This window comes from Tachysurus fulvidraco, chromosome 21, assembly GCF_022655615.1.
Source record: "Tachysurus fulvidraco isolate hzauxx_2018 chromosome 21, HZAU_PFXX_2.0, whole genome shotgun sequence".
NCBI classification, from domain to species: Eukaryota; Metazoa; Chordata; class Actinopteri; order Siluriformes; family Bagridae; genus Tachysurus; species Tachysurus fulvidraco.
The window spans coordinates 2791599-2809098 of NC_062538.1; the positions used below are offsets into that span (position 1 = coordinate 2791599).

Sequence of the window (17500 nt, forward strand, 5' to 3'; positions counted from 1 at the left end):
CAGTGGTACCGCTGAACGACCAAACCCCGCTTATCGACCTCGACCCACGTAGCGCGAGGCGAAGGATCTTCCCAGTCTCCCCTCAGCCTTCATGGAGAGAGCATCTATCGTAAATTACACTTCGGTTTGTGAACAATATTAGTGTTATTTAGCCGTCAATATAACGATTTAGTGCGTGTATATTGTATATACAATACTTTGTTTAAAGTGTAAAGTCTCCTGGCAGTGAGGGCTCATCCTCCTCCAACTAACACCACCACTCAGCCTCCTCCCGCCCATTCCATCAAGCCGTCACTGTGACTTAACGAGTAAGTACAGTACAATAATTTTTTTGGTTACTTTTGTAAAGTTTTTAATTTATACTTTTTACTGTATTATATACAATATTATTTATGTACCTGTATTATTTTATGTGTTATTTAGTATTAATAGTGATAAAAATGGGGCAAAAATTGTTAATTATTGGGTATAGGTGGAGGTCAGGAACGGATTAATTGGGTATCCGTTATTTCTTATGGGATAATTACATTCGCTCTTCGACCTTTTCGCATTTCGACCTGTTTTGAGAAACGGATTAAGGTCGATAAGCGGGGTACCACTGTACTGTGTTGTAAATGTATTGAATAGATAGATAGATAGATAGATAGATAGATAGATAGATAGATAGATAGATAGATAGATAGATAGATAGATAGATAGATAGATTGGTGGATAGGTGGGTGGATAGATAGGTCGGTCGATAGATAGATAGATAGATAGATAGATAGATAGATAGATAGATAGATAGATAGATAGATAGATAGATAGATAGATAGATAGGGAGGGGGTGGATAGATAGATAGATAGATAGATAGATAGATAGATAGATAGATAGATAGATAGATAGATAGATAGATAGATAGATAGATAGATAGATAGATAGATAGATAGGTGGGTCGATAGATAGATAGATAGATAGATAGATAGATAGATAGATAGATAGATAGATAGATAGATAGATAGATAGATAGATAGATAGATAGATAGGTGGGTCGATAGATGGATAGATAGATAGATAGATAGATAGATAGATAGATAGATAGATAGATAGATAGATAGATAGATAGATAGATAGATAGATAGATAGATAGATGGGTGGATAGGTGGGTTGATAGATAGATAGATAGATAGATAGATAGATAGATAGATAGATAGATAGATAGATAGATAGATAGATAGATAGATAGATAGATAGATAGATAGATAGATAGGTGGATAGGTGGGTGGATAGATAGGTGGGTGGATAGATAGATAGATAGATAGATAGATAGATAGATAGATAGATAGATAGATAGATAGATAGATAGATAGATAGATAGATAGATAGATAGATAGATGGGTGTATGGGTGGATAGGTGGGTGGGTCGATAGATGGATGGATGGATGGGTGGATGGATAGATAGATAGATAGATAGATAGATAGATAGATAGATAGATAGATAGATAGATAGATAGATAGATAGATAGATAGATAGATAGATAGATAGAACTTTCATGATGATGAAGAACTTTACACTGATGTTGTAACTTAAATAATGGCTCTTTACAACCATGATGATCAGAAAAGCTTTTCAAAACGGACAAACGAAACACGGAAGCTCTTCAGTCTCAAGGTTCAAAGCTTTGTAGGATTTGAGCTGATTTATCTGCTCACCACGGTTATAACTAGTGCTTATAATCAGACTTAACATCGGAGATCTGCACTTTCTGAAATACCAACAACTATGCACAGGATTAACCGATGTACGTATCTGCAATGAATTTATTTACATTTACATTTACAGCATTTGGCAGACGCCCTTATGAAGTATCTGTTGATGAATACATTAACACTGGTTCACTAGGTTACAGACTCGTCCTGTTTGGACATCTAGAGGAAGTTCACTAAACTTGATGTATTCCTACCTCTTACTGTGAGAGATGGTGGGACCAGTGGGGCAGTGCTGGTAGATCTGAGGGTGATAAGAGCTTTAAGGTAAGAGGGAGCTGGTCCATCTTTGGCTTTGTAGGCAAGCTTCAGTGTTTTGAATCTGATGTGTTCAGCTACCAGAAGCCAGAGGAGGAGAGCAGCAGTGGGGTAGTGTGGAGAACTTGGGCAGGTTGAAAACAGGAGAGCTGCAATGCCATGTTTGGATTATTTGTAAAAGACAGATTTTTCTAATAAAGACTAATAAAACGTTCAGAGGTACAGTAGACCTGACAGCAGAGAGGTGAATTAGTCCAGATTCGGAATGACAAGAGACCGAACAAGCAGCCGAGCAGCCTGTGTGGATAGAAATGGCCGAATCCTCCTGACGATGTTGAGAAGAAACCGACGTGAGCGTGTCACATTAGCAACATGCCAGGAAAAGGACCGTTGATTGTCCCTGGTTACACTATTACTCTCTACGCTGCTGAATGTTGGGCTGATTACAGTATAGGATCAAATTTGTAAAACAGAAGTAGTTGTTTGTGAGAGGAAATAAAAATTTCCCAGCTTTCACTTTTATTCAGAAAACCTTTTTGCTGCTTGTCCATCCAAACTATATTACAGTTGTGTTTCAGCTATGAGTAGAACCGAGAGTTTCTTTATTTCATTTGAAAAGGATTTATTTATTTCAAATTTTTTCGGGACGCTTTCCACTACATTTCCCCTCCTTCACACACTGCAGTATTATTAGTCTGGCGAGAGACAGAAGCATCACATGACGTCTCCCCTGATAGCCTTTAAACTTTCCGTTGCACCCTTTCAGCCAGGAGCTTTCTGCCTTATTGCATGTGAAGCATCACAAATATCCTTCTTTCCACGTAGTTTGACACGTAGATGCTTTTGTTAACAAATTTCATTAATTTACACGTCCTGGACCTTCCGATAACGTACAAAAAACATACATACATACATATATATATATATATATATATAAGAAAATGAAATATTTAGATATATTAGATTTTGTAGTCTAAAAAGCCTTGAATATCTTCTACTTAAACACTGAACACAAACTTCTAATTACTTCATCAATCACCTATGATGTGTAAAAAAAATGAATAAGTAACCGTATAGTTCGAGGGTTAGTCACGTCCGTACGTTTGTTCAATATTGCTCAGGCCGATGGAGCAGCTTCTGAGAGTTTTGCTACATTAATACATTCACCCTTTAGTGTTTATTAGAAAACACGCATCTTCGTTCTCTTGCAGCTCTCTTCTCACCGCCGCCGTCCGTTCTCTCGCTCTTCTGGAAAGCTTTGTTCAGGGTATTACAGTTGTAGGTGTTATAGTTGGAGCTGCTGTGCCGTTGATCCACGGGGGGAAGGTGTCGAGTGAGAACATAAGTGTTCCCCACGTGTTAATCGCCAAGTTGATGCACAAGATGCCGATCAAATTGAGCATGAAGCCAGCCTTTGCCTTTGGAAAGAGCAGAAACACAATTACTCAGATACTTGGATCGATGTTGTATATTTATAGAAAGATTTCAAAATTCTCTATTCATCACTGGTTTCAATACGGAGCTTAGTTTATATTTCACATCGATTATTTGGAGGAAATATTCTAACAGTATCATGTAATGTGACCGAGGTGTAGAGGAATGAACTATGAGAGGTGGGAGTAAGTCACACATGTGCAAGTCACAAGTAAGTCTCAAGTCATGAATGTCAAGTCAAATTCAAGTCACATCTTTTTTTAATATTTGTCAACTAAGTCTCAAATTTGCGACTTACGTCTGACTCGAGTCAAGTGATATGACTCGAGTCCCCCATCTCTGGTGCCTACTCATGCTCAAAAAAAAAAAAAAAAAGAACTGAATTAAGGTTCATTCATTCATTCATTCACTTTCTACCGTTTATCCGAACTATTCTCGGGTCACGGGGAGCCTGTGCCTATCTCAGGCGGCATCGGGCATCGAGGCAGGATACACCCTGGACGGAGTGCCAACCCATCACAGGGCACACACACTCTCATTCACTCACACACACACACACACACCCTACGGACAATTTTCCAGAGATGCCAATCAACCTACCATGCATGTCTTTGGACCGGGGGAGGAAACCGGAGTATCCGGAGGAAACCTCCGAGGCACGGGGAGAACATGCAAACTCCACACACACAAGGTGGAGACGGGAATCGAACCCCCGACCCTGGAGGTGTGAGGCAAACGTGCTAACCACTAAGCACTAAATGGGGGCACGGTGAATTAATGTGTTAATTCTAAATTGTAAAAGTAAATAAATAAATAAATAAATATCATAGGTAGGCAGAAACCATAATACCATATGACTGATAATAATAATAATAATAATAATAATAATAATAATAATAATAATAATAATAATAATAATAATAATAATAATAGTCCATCTCATGAGCCATTCCACCAGTTAATGGAATGAAAATGGACTTATGAGACATGAGATACAATTGGAGCATCTGAGTGCAGAAATGGGTTTGATATGATTGTTTGCTCTGAAGATAGAAGCATTCGTAAGAAAAATTGTTTTTGTTTTTATGGAACTTTTCTATGAATATATTACCCTTAGTATTCTAGGGAAAAACTGAAATATTTCTAAAACACTACAAATTCTCAGTGTCTTCAGAGTGTCTGCTTTCATATAAGCTTCATATTAACCACCATTGTAGAATGAGATATGGCAAAGACATTCATTGTAGAACATGGACAAAATAAAAACAGGAGCAAGCTCCATTTTTTTGGCCTCTGAGGAAGAGTTAATAAGAGGTAGCCGAGCTGAAGATGTTGAGGTTCTCTTTGGGAGTGACAAGATTGGACAGGATTAGGAACGAGTACATCAGAGGGACAGCTCATGTTGGACGTTTGGGGGACAAAGTTAGGGAGGCCAGATTAAGATGGTTTGGACATGTTTGGACATCAGAGTAGGGAGAGTGAGTATATTGGTAGGAGAATGTTGGACATGGACCTGCCAGGCAGGAGGCAAAGAGGAGGTATATGGATGTAATTAATGAGGATATGAAGTTAGTGGGTGAAAGTGTTGAGGATGCAGAAGATAGGGATAAGTAGAGAGAGATGATTCGGTGTGGCGACCCTGAAGGGAAAAGCCGAAAGAAGAAGAAGAAGAAGGAAGAGTTAATGAGGTTGTAGCCAAACATGGCATTGACAAGTACAAAACCAGGACTAGCCTGAGGGGTAAGTCGTGGTAGCCTGCTGGTTTAAGTGTTGGACTACAAATCAGGAAGGTTGTGTGCTTGAATACCAGGTCCACCAGAAGCAAGGCACTTAATATTCAGCTGTAAAATATACGTTGCCCTCGACGAGGCGTCTATGATTAAATGCTGTAAATATAGCCAAGGAAAAGACGACAACGTGGCGTCTTTTCTTTTGGTCAAAACAAAGACCGTATTTAGTGAGACCAATGCCCAAGTCAGAGTCAATAAGGGAACGATTGTGCCTCATTTAGAAATATTACGGTTTGTTATATTGGTAGAAATACGGATGAAAAACCATTATACTAAAGTAATAGTGGAGTGATGTGAAGAAGTGATGCCTTTACCATGTCGAGTACTTTGAGAGTGCCGTATGAGAAAGCGATGGCGTTGGGTGGAGTGGCCACTGGCAGCATGAAAGCCATGGAGGCGCTGATGGTGCAGGGCAGCATGACATACAGAGGATGGAGATTTATAGTTGTGGCCTGGGGAACACAAACATTTAGGGTCAGTTTTGTACATTTGGTGATCTGGACTATATTTTTAATTCTGTATTTAATAACTTTGGATATTTTTGGATTAAACCTATCCAAGTCTCAGAAAACCTATTCGATGAACCAATTCAAGATATCAGAAACATGACATGCTTTACAGACCCTACAATCATAACCACTGCTTGAGAATGTTCTCTTTTCCACATCTTTACTGTACATTGTATTGAATAATTCGTATTGAAGTGCCAATAAATGCTCTTACCATAGAAGCGAGAATGGGGAGGAAGAGCGTCGTCGTGGCCGTGTTGCTGGAGCACTCTGTAAATGTTCCCACCAGCAGACAGAGCAGTATCGAGATGGCAAATGGTGGGATGCTCTGAAGAGGGGCAAGACTTTCACCCAGCCATTTCGACAGTCCAGACACCTGGAAGAACAACAATATTTTTTGCAAACGTCTAATATCTGGAAACTTTTCATTTTAAATTAAATTAACGTGAAATGGTGAAATGTCAGGAAGTGTCTTTAATGTCACGCAGGAGAAACTTTAGCAAATGTTAAGGTTAATAATGCAACAGATGGGCAAACAGTACAAACGAGGACACGTGTTAGCGTTCACTATCACTGTTTTCTAGGTGGTGCATAAGGGAGAGTTGGATGGTGGGTAGGAAGTGGTGACCAAATTGGGGAGAAATTGGTAGAAAATGGCTTAGTACAGTACGTGAAAAATCGAATGGTAAAATTCGGACGTGAACAGCACGACAAAAGCATTGTCAAATGCATAATGTACCACAGCTTACATACTCAAAAGCATCATGTATCTATTTATTTATTTATTTTTTACCTCACTGCCAGTTGCCAGGGCATATCCACCTCCCAGAAGCAGCACAATGTTCCACGGCATCTGCTTGTGCACCACATTCCATTCCAGCAGAGCTGGAGGAGATTTGGGTTTCTTCTGAATCGGCTGCACTGCGTCTCCTCCTGAATAAAATAAATAAATAAATATGTGTCTTCCTTACTGTACCAACAAGATCTCTTTTTCCAGTCCATGAAATATACTTGCTAATGAAACTACAAAAGGATTTGCCTTGCCTTCTACGGTTCCTTCGTGATCATCTTCCATTGAACCACACAAACATGTTATTTCAGCTGGGATGAGGAAGAACACGGTGGATATAAGAATGGCCACCGTGCCATCAGTGATAAACCTGTGAGAAAAACGTGGAGCTTTTTAAGGATGATGGACTTTGTCATTTCCTGTAATGCTTAAAATGTTTAAAGACACAATAGTGGATTTGTAAAGTGTTTTATTTCTTGCTATAACAAATAACCTGGAAAATACTGTATGTGTACCATGTATGGAAATATGTGGTCTAGGAACACTTGTGAGTCCTGTCAGTCTTTTTATAGACACGCCCCTTGTCCATGCCCCATTTTTGTTCAGAAGTTTAGACGTGACTTAACACAACTAGATTCTCAATTAAGTAAAATTTTCTACTCCACGACACTCCTCCTGCATCCTACAGTATGTACACAGAACAAGAATAAAGCGCTGAATTGATTAATGACTGGTTTGATTAAATAACGAATGATGGTAGATGTATTTTTAGCACTTATAAGAGAGTTCAAAGCTACAATAATTTATTATTTTTATTTTCACATTTATTTAAATAACCTGAGAAGTATATTAAAGACATGATCATAAATGATGGTTTAAGAGGATAATTAATAATAATAATAACAATAATAATAATAATAATAACAACAACAACAACAATAATAATAATAATAATAATATGATCATATAATACTTATTATTATTATTATTATTATTATTATTATTATTAATCACCAGAGCTGATCGTGACTAATGCAAATGCCTGACTTTGATTTTACAAACATTGTGTAATGAAACATCACGAACACTTGATGGAGTGCTCTGACTTTTGTCCTAGATTTTCATATTGAACTACAGAAAATAGGAGTATAGAGATATCTGGGAGGTTTATGTGGTTTAAATCCAGTGCTTTTAATAATAAAGATTCAAAATAGATGTATGAAAGTGTCGATTATAGATATTTCCTGGACAAAAAATTAATAGACATGTGTTTTTATCAGTTTTGCACTTACGGTCCAAGTTCGTTAAGCGAAGAAGCCCAACCTGGCATGAATCCTGGCTCTCTGCTGAACCACAACACGACCAACACCACAAAAATAGTAAGCACGGCACCTTCACCAAATTTTATTCTGCCCAGTTTCTTAAATTCCTGCTTGATCACATCATAGGCCTCATCATCACCTGCGCTTTCAACCCCACAGCCAAATGTCTTCTTAAAACTGTAAAGAAACAAAAATTCAATACTTAGGAGATCTCAGATCATCCATCAGGGATTCCTAGCACATTTTACGTTGTTTTTCTTTGACGTACTTCAAACCCAAATACATGAACTGCAGCCAGACCCAAGCCAAAAGCAACATCAACAACATGTTGGGAAACGCAAAGCCAAACCAGCTGGCAAAGTTGATCACATTAGGGTTTTCTGGGAATAGGCTAAAAAAAACAAAAACATACAACATTAAACGTCATTATACATAAAACATTGGTTTTATTAATCAATAAGACATTTCTCTGGTGACAATGTTCAATATTTCAGTAAGGATCTAACTGTATAAGACGTATTTTTGGAAATTCCATGACTGAACATCATGGTTGGGAAAAAAAACGAACGGTGTGTTTTTATAAAGCATCGTTCAAATGATCAGAAAATATTTTGAACAAAAAAATACATACATGTTTATATTAGCAATATTATCGACAGAATTTACATAATTCCATGAGGCATGATGAAGGTGGTGAAGATTAAGGGCAAAAAAAAAGGTCATGCATTCAGTTTTTGGGGTTAAAAAATACTTATATAGAACGATTGTAAAGATGTAATCGAGACCAGTCTCAAGTGTTTTGGCAGATAATTCCAACAGCCGTAAACGAATTCTCCATAAATGTAGGTGTTAATCATGAAAGAACTGAATTATTAATAAATTCGCAAAAAAATTCTTGAAATATACCATTTTTACGAATTAGATGAATCGCCAAAGCGAGATTTTTAAAACCGTCCGAGTGAATGGAGTTCACTTAGACGTAATCAGCTACAAAAAGCCTTACCTGTCCATCTGACCTTTGAGGATAAGGTTTGGTGTTGTGCCTGTAAGGGTGGCTGTGCCCCCGATGCTGGCAGAGTAGCACACGCTCAAACTCATCCCTTTATTCAGCCAGAGATACTTCTGTTCCCGAGCCTTGCGTTGAAACTCTGCTACAGAATCCAAGGTGTCCTCCGGACACGAGATCACATCTGGTACGATATGAGAAATTAACAGCATCATCATTTGTATATAATTTATTCAGTATTAACATAATAATAGCCATTAAAGTCATAAACAATAAATCCATATGACAGCTACGGCTTTCAGGGTTTCCTCTAAACCACGCTTCAATAAGACAAACTCATGGGTTGTTTGTTGTCCTGATTTTGATAATATTAGTAGTCCAAGTTATGTGTTAGTGTCCTGTGTATAGAACATGGACCAGAGCATTGGTCTTGCTCTAGTAAGCACAAGTGTATTATGTATCTTCTAGTGTTTTTTGTGTTTACATCGACACGTATACTGTACATGCTCCAAAATATCTCTCTTTTTTTACATCTGCTAACTGATCATAGGGGGAAAAAATATATAAAACTTGAATGTGATGCAAGATGGAGTCTTACTGATGGGATAAAGGTGATAAACCTGCATATAATATTAATAAGTATTAAAATAATAAGTGTTATAATAATAAGTACTATAATAATAATAATAATAATAATAATAATAAGAAGAAGAAGAAGAAGAAGAATTATTATAATAATAATAAGTATTATTATTATTATTATTATTATTATTATTATTATTTGCCACATTAAATGCAATCTATATATAAATTCAAGGTAATCTAGACACAGAAGCCCAACAGTATTTAAGTTTAAGTCGCTTTGGAATTTAAGGGCGTCTGCTAAGTTCCGTAAATGTCTAAGTCTTGAAAAGGTCGTGCCCCGGGTGAAGGTCATAAGGTAGGTATGGATATGTTTATAATATTTGTAATATTGTTCTAAATGTAAATATAGCACAAACTCTATGCTGGTTGGCATTACGTTGGCTTCTGTTTCTTATGGGCATTTTGCCGGTGGTGATTTCGGTCATCTCGAAAGTCTGGTTGTCTATGCCTTCTCTCCGCTCTCTTTCGTCTCTCTCGGCTTCTGTTTTACTGAGCTGGTTCAGCACGGCCTGGGCGATGGGCAGCATCATGGCAGTGGTAGCGGTGTTACTGATCCACATGGACAGGAAAGCTGTTACACTCATAAAGCCCAACATCAACCTTGAGAAACACAAGGAAGGGAAGAAAAATGCATGAGATACATCACACGCAGAAATACAGTTAGCAAAATTGCAAACAGACAATATATACATACACACACACACACACACACACACACACACACACACACACACACACACACACACACACACATATAAAATTAAAAGTACACCCTCCTTCGATTCTGCTTTTATTTAGCAGAAAAAAGGTCAACCAAGGTGTTGGACCTCAACACCATGGAGATGCTGTGGTGGGATCTTAATAGAGCTAAGCATGAACAAATGTCCTCAAAAATCAAAGAACCGTAGCAATGTTGTCCAAAATTTCTCCACAACGATGTGAGAGACTCATAAACTCCTACAGAAAGCATTCTGATCTTTGAAATTCTGAAGGTTTGTCTTTATGGGGACTAAATATTAAAAGCTATTGGCTCTTTTATAGTTGTTATCTGAAACTATTTGTCAGTGTATAGATGTTTGTGATTATGTCACAATCGTAAGAACGTAAAATATAAAACTTGAAGTAGGGTGTACTTTCTTTTCCCCCATGAGTTTATAAGTTCAGCATCAAGTAGTCTTACAGAGCAGGTCGAACACCCACAATGAGCAGGACACCAAGGGCGATGCGCTTGTGTAAGTTCCAGTGTTCTACCGCTATAGCCACCACCAAACCACCAATGAACAGCATGTTGGTGTCTTTCAGGTACAACACACACACCTGCAATAAACAAATAACAACAGACAAGTCATTTGTTATGTCTGTCCAAAACCTGCATCCAAAGAATTTGTAATCAAATCATTTACAAGTGGAAAACATTTAAAACAGCTTCCACATGGGCAGGTCAAGGAGGTCCAATCACATTCACCCCAAGAGCAGATCGCAAGATGATTAAAGATGTCTCCAAAAACCCTAAAATATCATCACGGGACCTACAGCAAGCTTTTGCTACAGTTGAACAACTAAATTATCATAGGAGGTGTGAAGGAGGAAAACTTTACTGTTTGAGAAAAACATGAGACTGAAGTTTGTGAAAGGCCAAGACTTTTGGATTAATGTGTTTTGGACAGGAGTCTAAAACTGAGGGCATTTTACAGCATTTCAGCAAAAGAATCTAATACCAACTGTGAAACATGGAGGTATTATATTTTTGGACCTGGCCAGCTCAACATCATAGAATTCTACATGTACAGAACCCCTCGCGATAGGTGAAAATCCGTGAAGTAGGATTGGCCCTAAGTTTGACCTTTTCCCTGATGGTCATCATCTTTATCTTCCTCTTGGGCTCACTAGAGGAATCTTTCGCAGGGGCACGGCGCTTAGGAGGCATCGTAAGGGCTTAACGTAAAGTTAATTTCGAACCCGATACGCGAGACACGGTTGACAGCGTGAACCAGAGTGGCGAGATACAACAAGGGAAGAAGCTGGGAGAGGATGCGATGATGCGCAGCCAATCAGCTCAGATCTCGCGCCGGGAACCAATCATGTGCCTTGTCTGAGTGCCCGTGGGTATGTACAAAGCCTCTGAGAGAGTTGCTTTCTTTGTCTGGCATCCTGGGAAACCGTTTTTATTTTTATTTTTCGATGAATATTTTTGAAAAATCAGCGATGCACTGAGGTCGCGAAACTTGAACCACACAGTGGCGAGAGATTACTGTCTTCTACATTGTATCAGAAGGTGCTTGAGGAACATTGTAAGAATATCTGTCAAAAGATTTGAAGCTGAACCTTGCAACATGACAAAGACACAAAACATACCGGTAGATACACAAAAGACTGGCTAAAAAATAAAAAACTGAGAATTCTGAAATGTCCAAGCCAAAGCCCAGATCTAAATCCTATGGAGATCCTGCGTGGTGATTTGAAACAGACTGTACCTGTAAGAAACCCCTCAAACATCACAGAGCTGAAAGAATTCTGCACTGAAGATTGGTGGTAACTTTCCTCCGGTCGATGTCAGAAGCGTAAACGGCTACAAGATACGTCTTATCGAGGTTATTACAGCCAACACTAGCTATTAGGTCACATAATGTCCTAACTTTTTCCTCAGTTCAAATACTCATTCTTGTTGATTTCCTTTTTTTTAATAAGTGAAAATAAAGTGATATGCTATATGCTTTCACTTTAAATTTATATCTCACTTTAAATTTATATTTCACTTTAAATTGTATCTAAATTTATATGCTAGCATGTTGCTATTTCTTAGTGAAGTACTTTATATTTACTGCAGTGTCCTAATTTTTTCACAAGGCTGTATATACAGTACTGTATGACTATCCAGACAGAGTGTCAGGGTTGATTAGCGTCAAATTATAAACACGAGCAGTGTGTAGATAAGGATTAAAATGTTGCTGCATCTCTGTGCTGTGGTAGAGATGGGTTGAACCACCATCAGCATGTAAATAAACAGCACCGTGGGTCAAAAAAGTCCAAATAAAACACATTTTGTGGACTGTGGTTTATATAAATGATAAACTTCAATACTCAAGTCATTCAGGTTGTTTTTATAACTTTGACTAGCTGACTAGATATTTATATATGCTACCATTTCCGGTGCTATTTACTGTAGTCAAAGTCTTAAAATTTATATGCTAGCATGTCAATACTTTAGCATATAAATGAGTTTTATAGTTCCTGGTGCTCATGCTAGTCACTAGTAAAAGTTTATGCTACTTCACTGCTAGCCTAAGCATTGCTAACAGGTAAAGTCGGGCTTTGTGTCTGTCGCGATTTTAGGGAAAATAAACCTGCATTTCTTTTGTTAGTTCATTTTTAAATGTATTGAAAATAACGTGCAAAGGAATATTAAAGACATATTTAACTCTGAAGGTCTGCAGAGTTATGTGTCAGTGCAAATTTGTTTTCTTAGCTAATAAATAAATTGTCAGAAGTAAACCGAACTGAAAAACTAAAACTACAAACCAGTGATTTAGAAAAGAAGTCAGAAACGGCGTGAGAGATATTAAAGCTGTTCAGTCTTGATTTTTTACTTTTATTGCATGATTTTTGAAACTTTTTTTGGCTCACAAAACAAAAATGTCGAGTTAGCATGACTGAATTCTGCACAATGGCAAATATACATTAAATATAGTATATAATATAACTTTCCAGTATGTAAAGTTACTTCACCTGTACCTTTGATCCCGATAAAAGCTGTAGGGTACAACAACAGTCTGACACTTGTTGACCATGTTGTCATTTATTAACTGATTATTCTACGTATAAATGTTTTATGGGCTATAAAGTTTAATCTTTTTATAACATGTGATGGGATTATGGGAAAATTCTGCATGACAATGGTTTTTATTTGAGTTTAATTTAAATCTAGTTTAATTTAGTATGATTTGCTTTGCTGTTACTAAGCAAACGGTCTGCTATTGTAAAGAATAAAAAAAAGGAGATAAAAGTTTAGCACTCGTTACCTCTTCGGACTTCATGATGCCCAGAAATGGGAAAAGGATGACCGGTAACAGTGCAGTGACTGCCAGCGGTATACACTCCGTACACCAGTACAGTGCCATCAGGATGATAACGTATCCACAATTTGCTTGCTGCATGCAAAGATAAAAAAAATGTCATCTTTAAAATCCTGCTAAAGATACAAAAACACTTTTATGGCCATGTTGCCATTTGTTCTCTGTATCTGCTTAAAGATATCTAAAAGATGTTTTGCTAACAATTTGCCTAGCCCTTAAAACAGATATTGTTCATTCAGGTTGTATTTATCTCATTGTAAATGAGCTTTAGGTCTCAGAATAGCTTGAAGAAGATTTATGAGTGATGACGTTTTATGTAGGGCTTCTGAAGTTTTATCTTCACCCAATACGCTAAGTGGAGATTAAGCGTAGATTAAGTTTAGATTAGTTGTTCACACGTTCAGTTCCCATTCAGTTGGTATAAATGACTAATTAGCATTGGCACTAGTTTCCATAATTCATTAATAAATAAAACACCCTATTGATATTTATTGCGGTGGATTAAAGCTAAAATTCGTCTCGTGGTTACAGCTAAATTTGGAACGTTTATTCGTTGCATTTTAGTTTTTTTTAATTATTTATCAAGTGTAATTTTAATAAGATTCTAAATTTATATCATTGTATAAAACCGGAATCCAGGAATCAGGAATTTTTAAATATGTCTTATTTAATAAAGAAACATAGACATATTCTTTTGTTCATGGCATTGTAATACACACACACACACACACACACACACACACACACACACACACACACACACACACACACACACACACACACTATTAATTATGTAGTTTCTCTCACTGTCAGCTTTCTAAACTGTTAAAATCAGATAAACAAATTAGTTAACATTAACAAGAGGAAGACATTAAGACGTATAATAACACGACATTAACAAGCATAATGTGTAGCGACATTAACGCTACACATTAACACGTATTTACTCCATATTTCCACACGTGTGTTCTTACCGATGAAGGGTAAATCAACGGCAGAGGGAGGATCAGGAAAGGAGTGATGTAGATGATCACGTAGTTACGGTTCCTCCATAGCCAGATAGCAAATTCTTCCAGGCAAGTCAAAAACGGTAGAATGTTTGTACTGTAAAAACCCATTTTGTAGTTCTAGATGTAAAACACACACTGTGTGTGATCAGAAAGGAATGTAAGAGAGACTGGACATTATGAATTAAGAGCATGTAAACCTTATCAGACAGGTAACACATTAAACATTAACTTTAGAAGAAAGGGGCTGGGAGATGGGAGAGAGAGATAAGGATGATAGAGTGAAAAAAAATTATTTAAAAAACCTTCGTTGAACCTTTTGTTATCTTCACTCTCATCTAGTTTATTTAGCTGAATGTGTCTGTCAGTCTTCACTAAAGGCGCCTGGCTTTATAGTCGCAAATAACACGGACATACTGTATAAGTGCTAGAGTACACGATCATTTCTGTTCATTTCTTTGTGACCTTAAACAGTTCTTAAAAAAAAAAAAAGGAAACAAAGCGGTCATATGAGCAAAAGCTGAACGATTGACAGACAAAATATAGCTGATGAAGTAACTTATAAGTACTTATCAGATTCAGGGGAAGTCAAGGAATGGGTTGTGTTGATGATAGTAAGTCATTTATTTTACACAATAACTGCTTAATATCGTAACGAATATTGACTCTTTATCCAATCAGTGAGTTTTGGTGGACGTTCTCAAGAATTTCTTTATTTTATATTTTCTTTTCTCGAGACTCTCTTTTCCTTTCTTTTCTTTTTTTTATAACCAAATCTATTGGATTTCACAGAACTTTGCACCGGATTGATTCTTTTCCCAGTGGTGGGAGATGTGAAATCAGGCTGATTAGGTCAGTCCAGACTTCTCTTTCCCTCCCTTCAGATTCCAGATCCTCCTGATGTATCTTTAGATGTTCCCAGATGAAATATGACCTACAGGGGGTACAGGGTCTGCCTCAGGGTCTTCATCCATTGCCTGATACTAACAGAAACTGACCAAGGAAAATGCTTGTAAGGCAGCGAAACCATCTCAGCTGGCTCCTCTCTATTGACAGCAGCAGCTACAGTACAGTACAGTCCAAGACTCACACTATTACTAGAGGAACCTTATTCCTCCCATAGCTTAAGAGAAAATGTGAAGATCTGAACAGAAAATTTTGTTCCCATATTGAGCATCTGTCACTTTGCTGCCTCGCCCTTACCAGAGATAAAGGCTCAGACTTGAATTTTTTTTACACCAAATTTTTTATGTAATTTTACACATATGATGGTTATAAGTCCATTTTGTAAGTCTGACTAAGTCCATTTCAGCTCAGTTACGATACAAAACCTGAAAAAGTTCAAGTGGAGGGGCGAATACTTATGCACTGCATATAAAACGTCTGAATTGCGCTTGAAATTAAAAGATTTGCTTGTAAAGATAAGTTATCTCGACGAAGAGAATGATCTTAGTCTGATTCCATGAGGAAGTGCACTGTATGAGCTTGCACTTTCTGCGATCTGCACATGGGTTCGGGAGAACTTTTACCAGGTGTCCAGTTTCTATGAGAATTTCCATTTAATAAAACAAGCATTTTCAAATTGCACCATTTTTATATTTCAGCCAGTATCCAATCACAATTATCTGCCTTCTTTGATCAAACCGGGACCTTGGAGTCGAAGGTTACTGTCCTTGCGTCACGGCACATGCTTGTGGCTATAAAGTTTAAGCACATTATCCTTTAAAGGTCAACAGTTGCTTATCTTAAGGGTTTATCTGTGCTGTGAAGGTAGACCAAGTCACTCCAACAGGATTTTTGGAGAGTCATAGCTTAAAGGATTCATTCGGTCGGTCTGATATAATTCGGATCTTCAGCTAAGATGTCGTCGGGGCAAATCTTAGAGAGTATAAGCAGTGCAAATGTGACTTTTAACAGGATCCATAGAACAACTGTAGAGTCTGGTTTAGCAGACTTACTGTATATGATAATATTCCATGTGGTAGATGACTTTAACGACTGTTAGTAAGGTGGTCAGTTTGGTTTGGTGTGTAGAGGTCATTTATAAACTGTTACGACTGAGCAAAATCAGTAAAATATTGCAGATCTGCTGTTCTCAGCTCTTGTAGTGGAATGTTTTCATCAGACGAAACGGGTTTAGTACAGTAATCTCTTCTTATCTGTTCCTTTCGGCATCGCTTATCACGATGGCTCTTCTTTGAAGTGTGCTGTTACAGTGTTGAAGCTGCTGTAGCTTTTCCCAGTCTTGGAATTTTTTAACCAATTGCAGCACTTATTTTCAATCATTTGTTTCCTGGCATGAAATTTATTGATTTATTGATTTATTTATTACATACTTGTACCTGACTTGTAGTGACAATTTATCTGTGTTGTTTAACCGGAATACAGGACAGAATAGTAGAGTAATGAATAAAGTGAAAAGATAATACACTTACATAAGAAAAAATAATTAGAGAAATCAAAGTAAATGAGCTCAGTGAGGACGTGATGGTCCAGCGGTTAAGACGCTGGAATCTTGATCAGAAGGTCAGGGTTCGAGTCCACAAGCTGCTGCATCAACGTTGGGTCCTTGAGCAAGATCCATAACCTCACCTGCACCAGGGGCGCCGTTCCTATGGCTTGACCCTGCACTCTGACCCCATAACCTGGGATATGCGAAAACTGGGGCAAATCGTGGCCTAACGGTTAGAGAGTCTGACTCATAATGCTAAGGTTGTGGGTTCGAGTCCACGACTGAGGTGCCCTTGAGCAAGGCACCGAACCCCCCCCCAACTGCTATCGGGCACCGCAGCATAAAGGGCTGCCCACTGCTCCGGGTGTGTATTCACTTTGGATGGGTTAAATGCAGAGAACGAATTCTGAGTATGGGTCGCCGTACTTAGCCGTACATCACGTCACTTTCACTTTTTCACTTTCACA

At 37.8% G+C, this 17500-nt stretch overlaps 1 protein-coding gene across 1 annotated transcript; it reads right to left on the bottom strand.

The window, feature by feature from the left end:
* Positions 1–2484: 2484 nt before the first annotated feature.
* Positions 2485–14764, bottom strand: slc13a2 (solute carrier family 13 member 2). Its single transcript, XM_027177374.2, has 12 exons — positions 14549–14764; positions 13521–13649; positions 10682–10818; positions 9878–10101; positions 8854–9040; positions 8119–8241; positions 7821–8027; positions 6783–6898; positions 6532–6671; positions 5953–6114; positions 5544–5681; positions 2485–3423 (listed from the first exon to the last, which is right to left on the bottom strand). The coding sequence occupies exons 1-12, from the start codon at positions 14690–14692 to the stop codon at positions 3268–3270; spliced, it is 1863 nt and encodes a 620-aa protein (XP_027033175.2). The 5' UTR covers positions 14693–14764; the 3' UTR covers positions 2485–3267.
* Positions 14765–17500: the final 2736 nt, after the last annotated feature.

Coding starts and splice junctions, on each gene's coding strand:
- slc13a2 (XM_027177374.2), bottom strand. CDS start 14,692: ATGGGTTTTTACAGTACAAACATTCTACCGTTTTTGACTTGCCTGGAA. Junction 8,028..8,118: donor TTCATGTATTTGGGTTTGAA/GTACGTCAAAGA, acceptor GTTTCTTTACAG/TTTTAAGAAGACATTTGGCT. Junction 5,682..5,952: donor TCCCCATTCTCGCTTCTATG/GTAAGAGCATTT, acceptor TGTGTTCCCCAG/GCCACAACTATAAATCTCCA.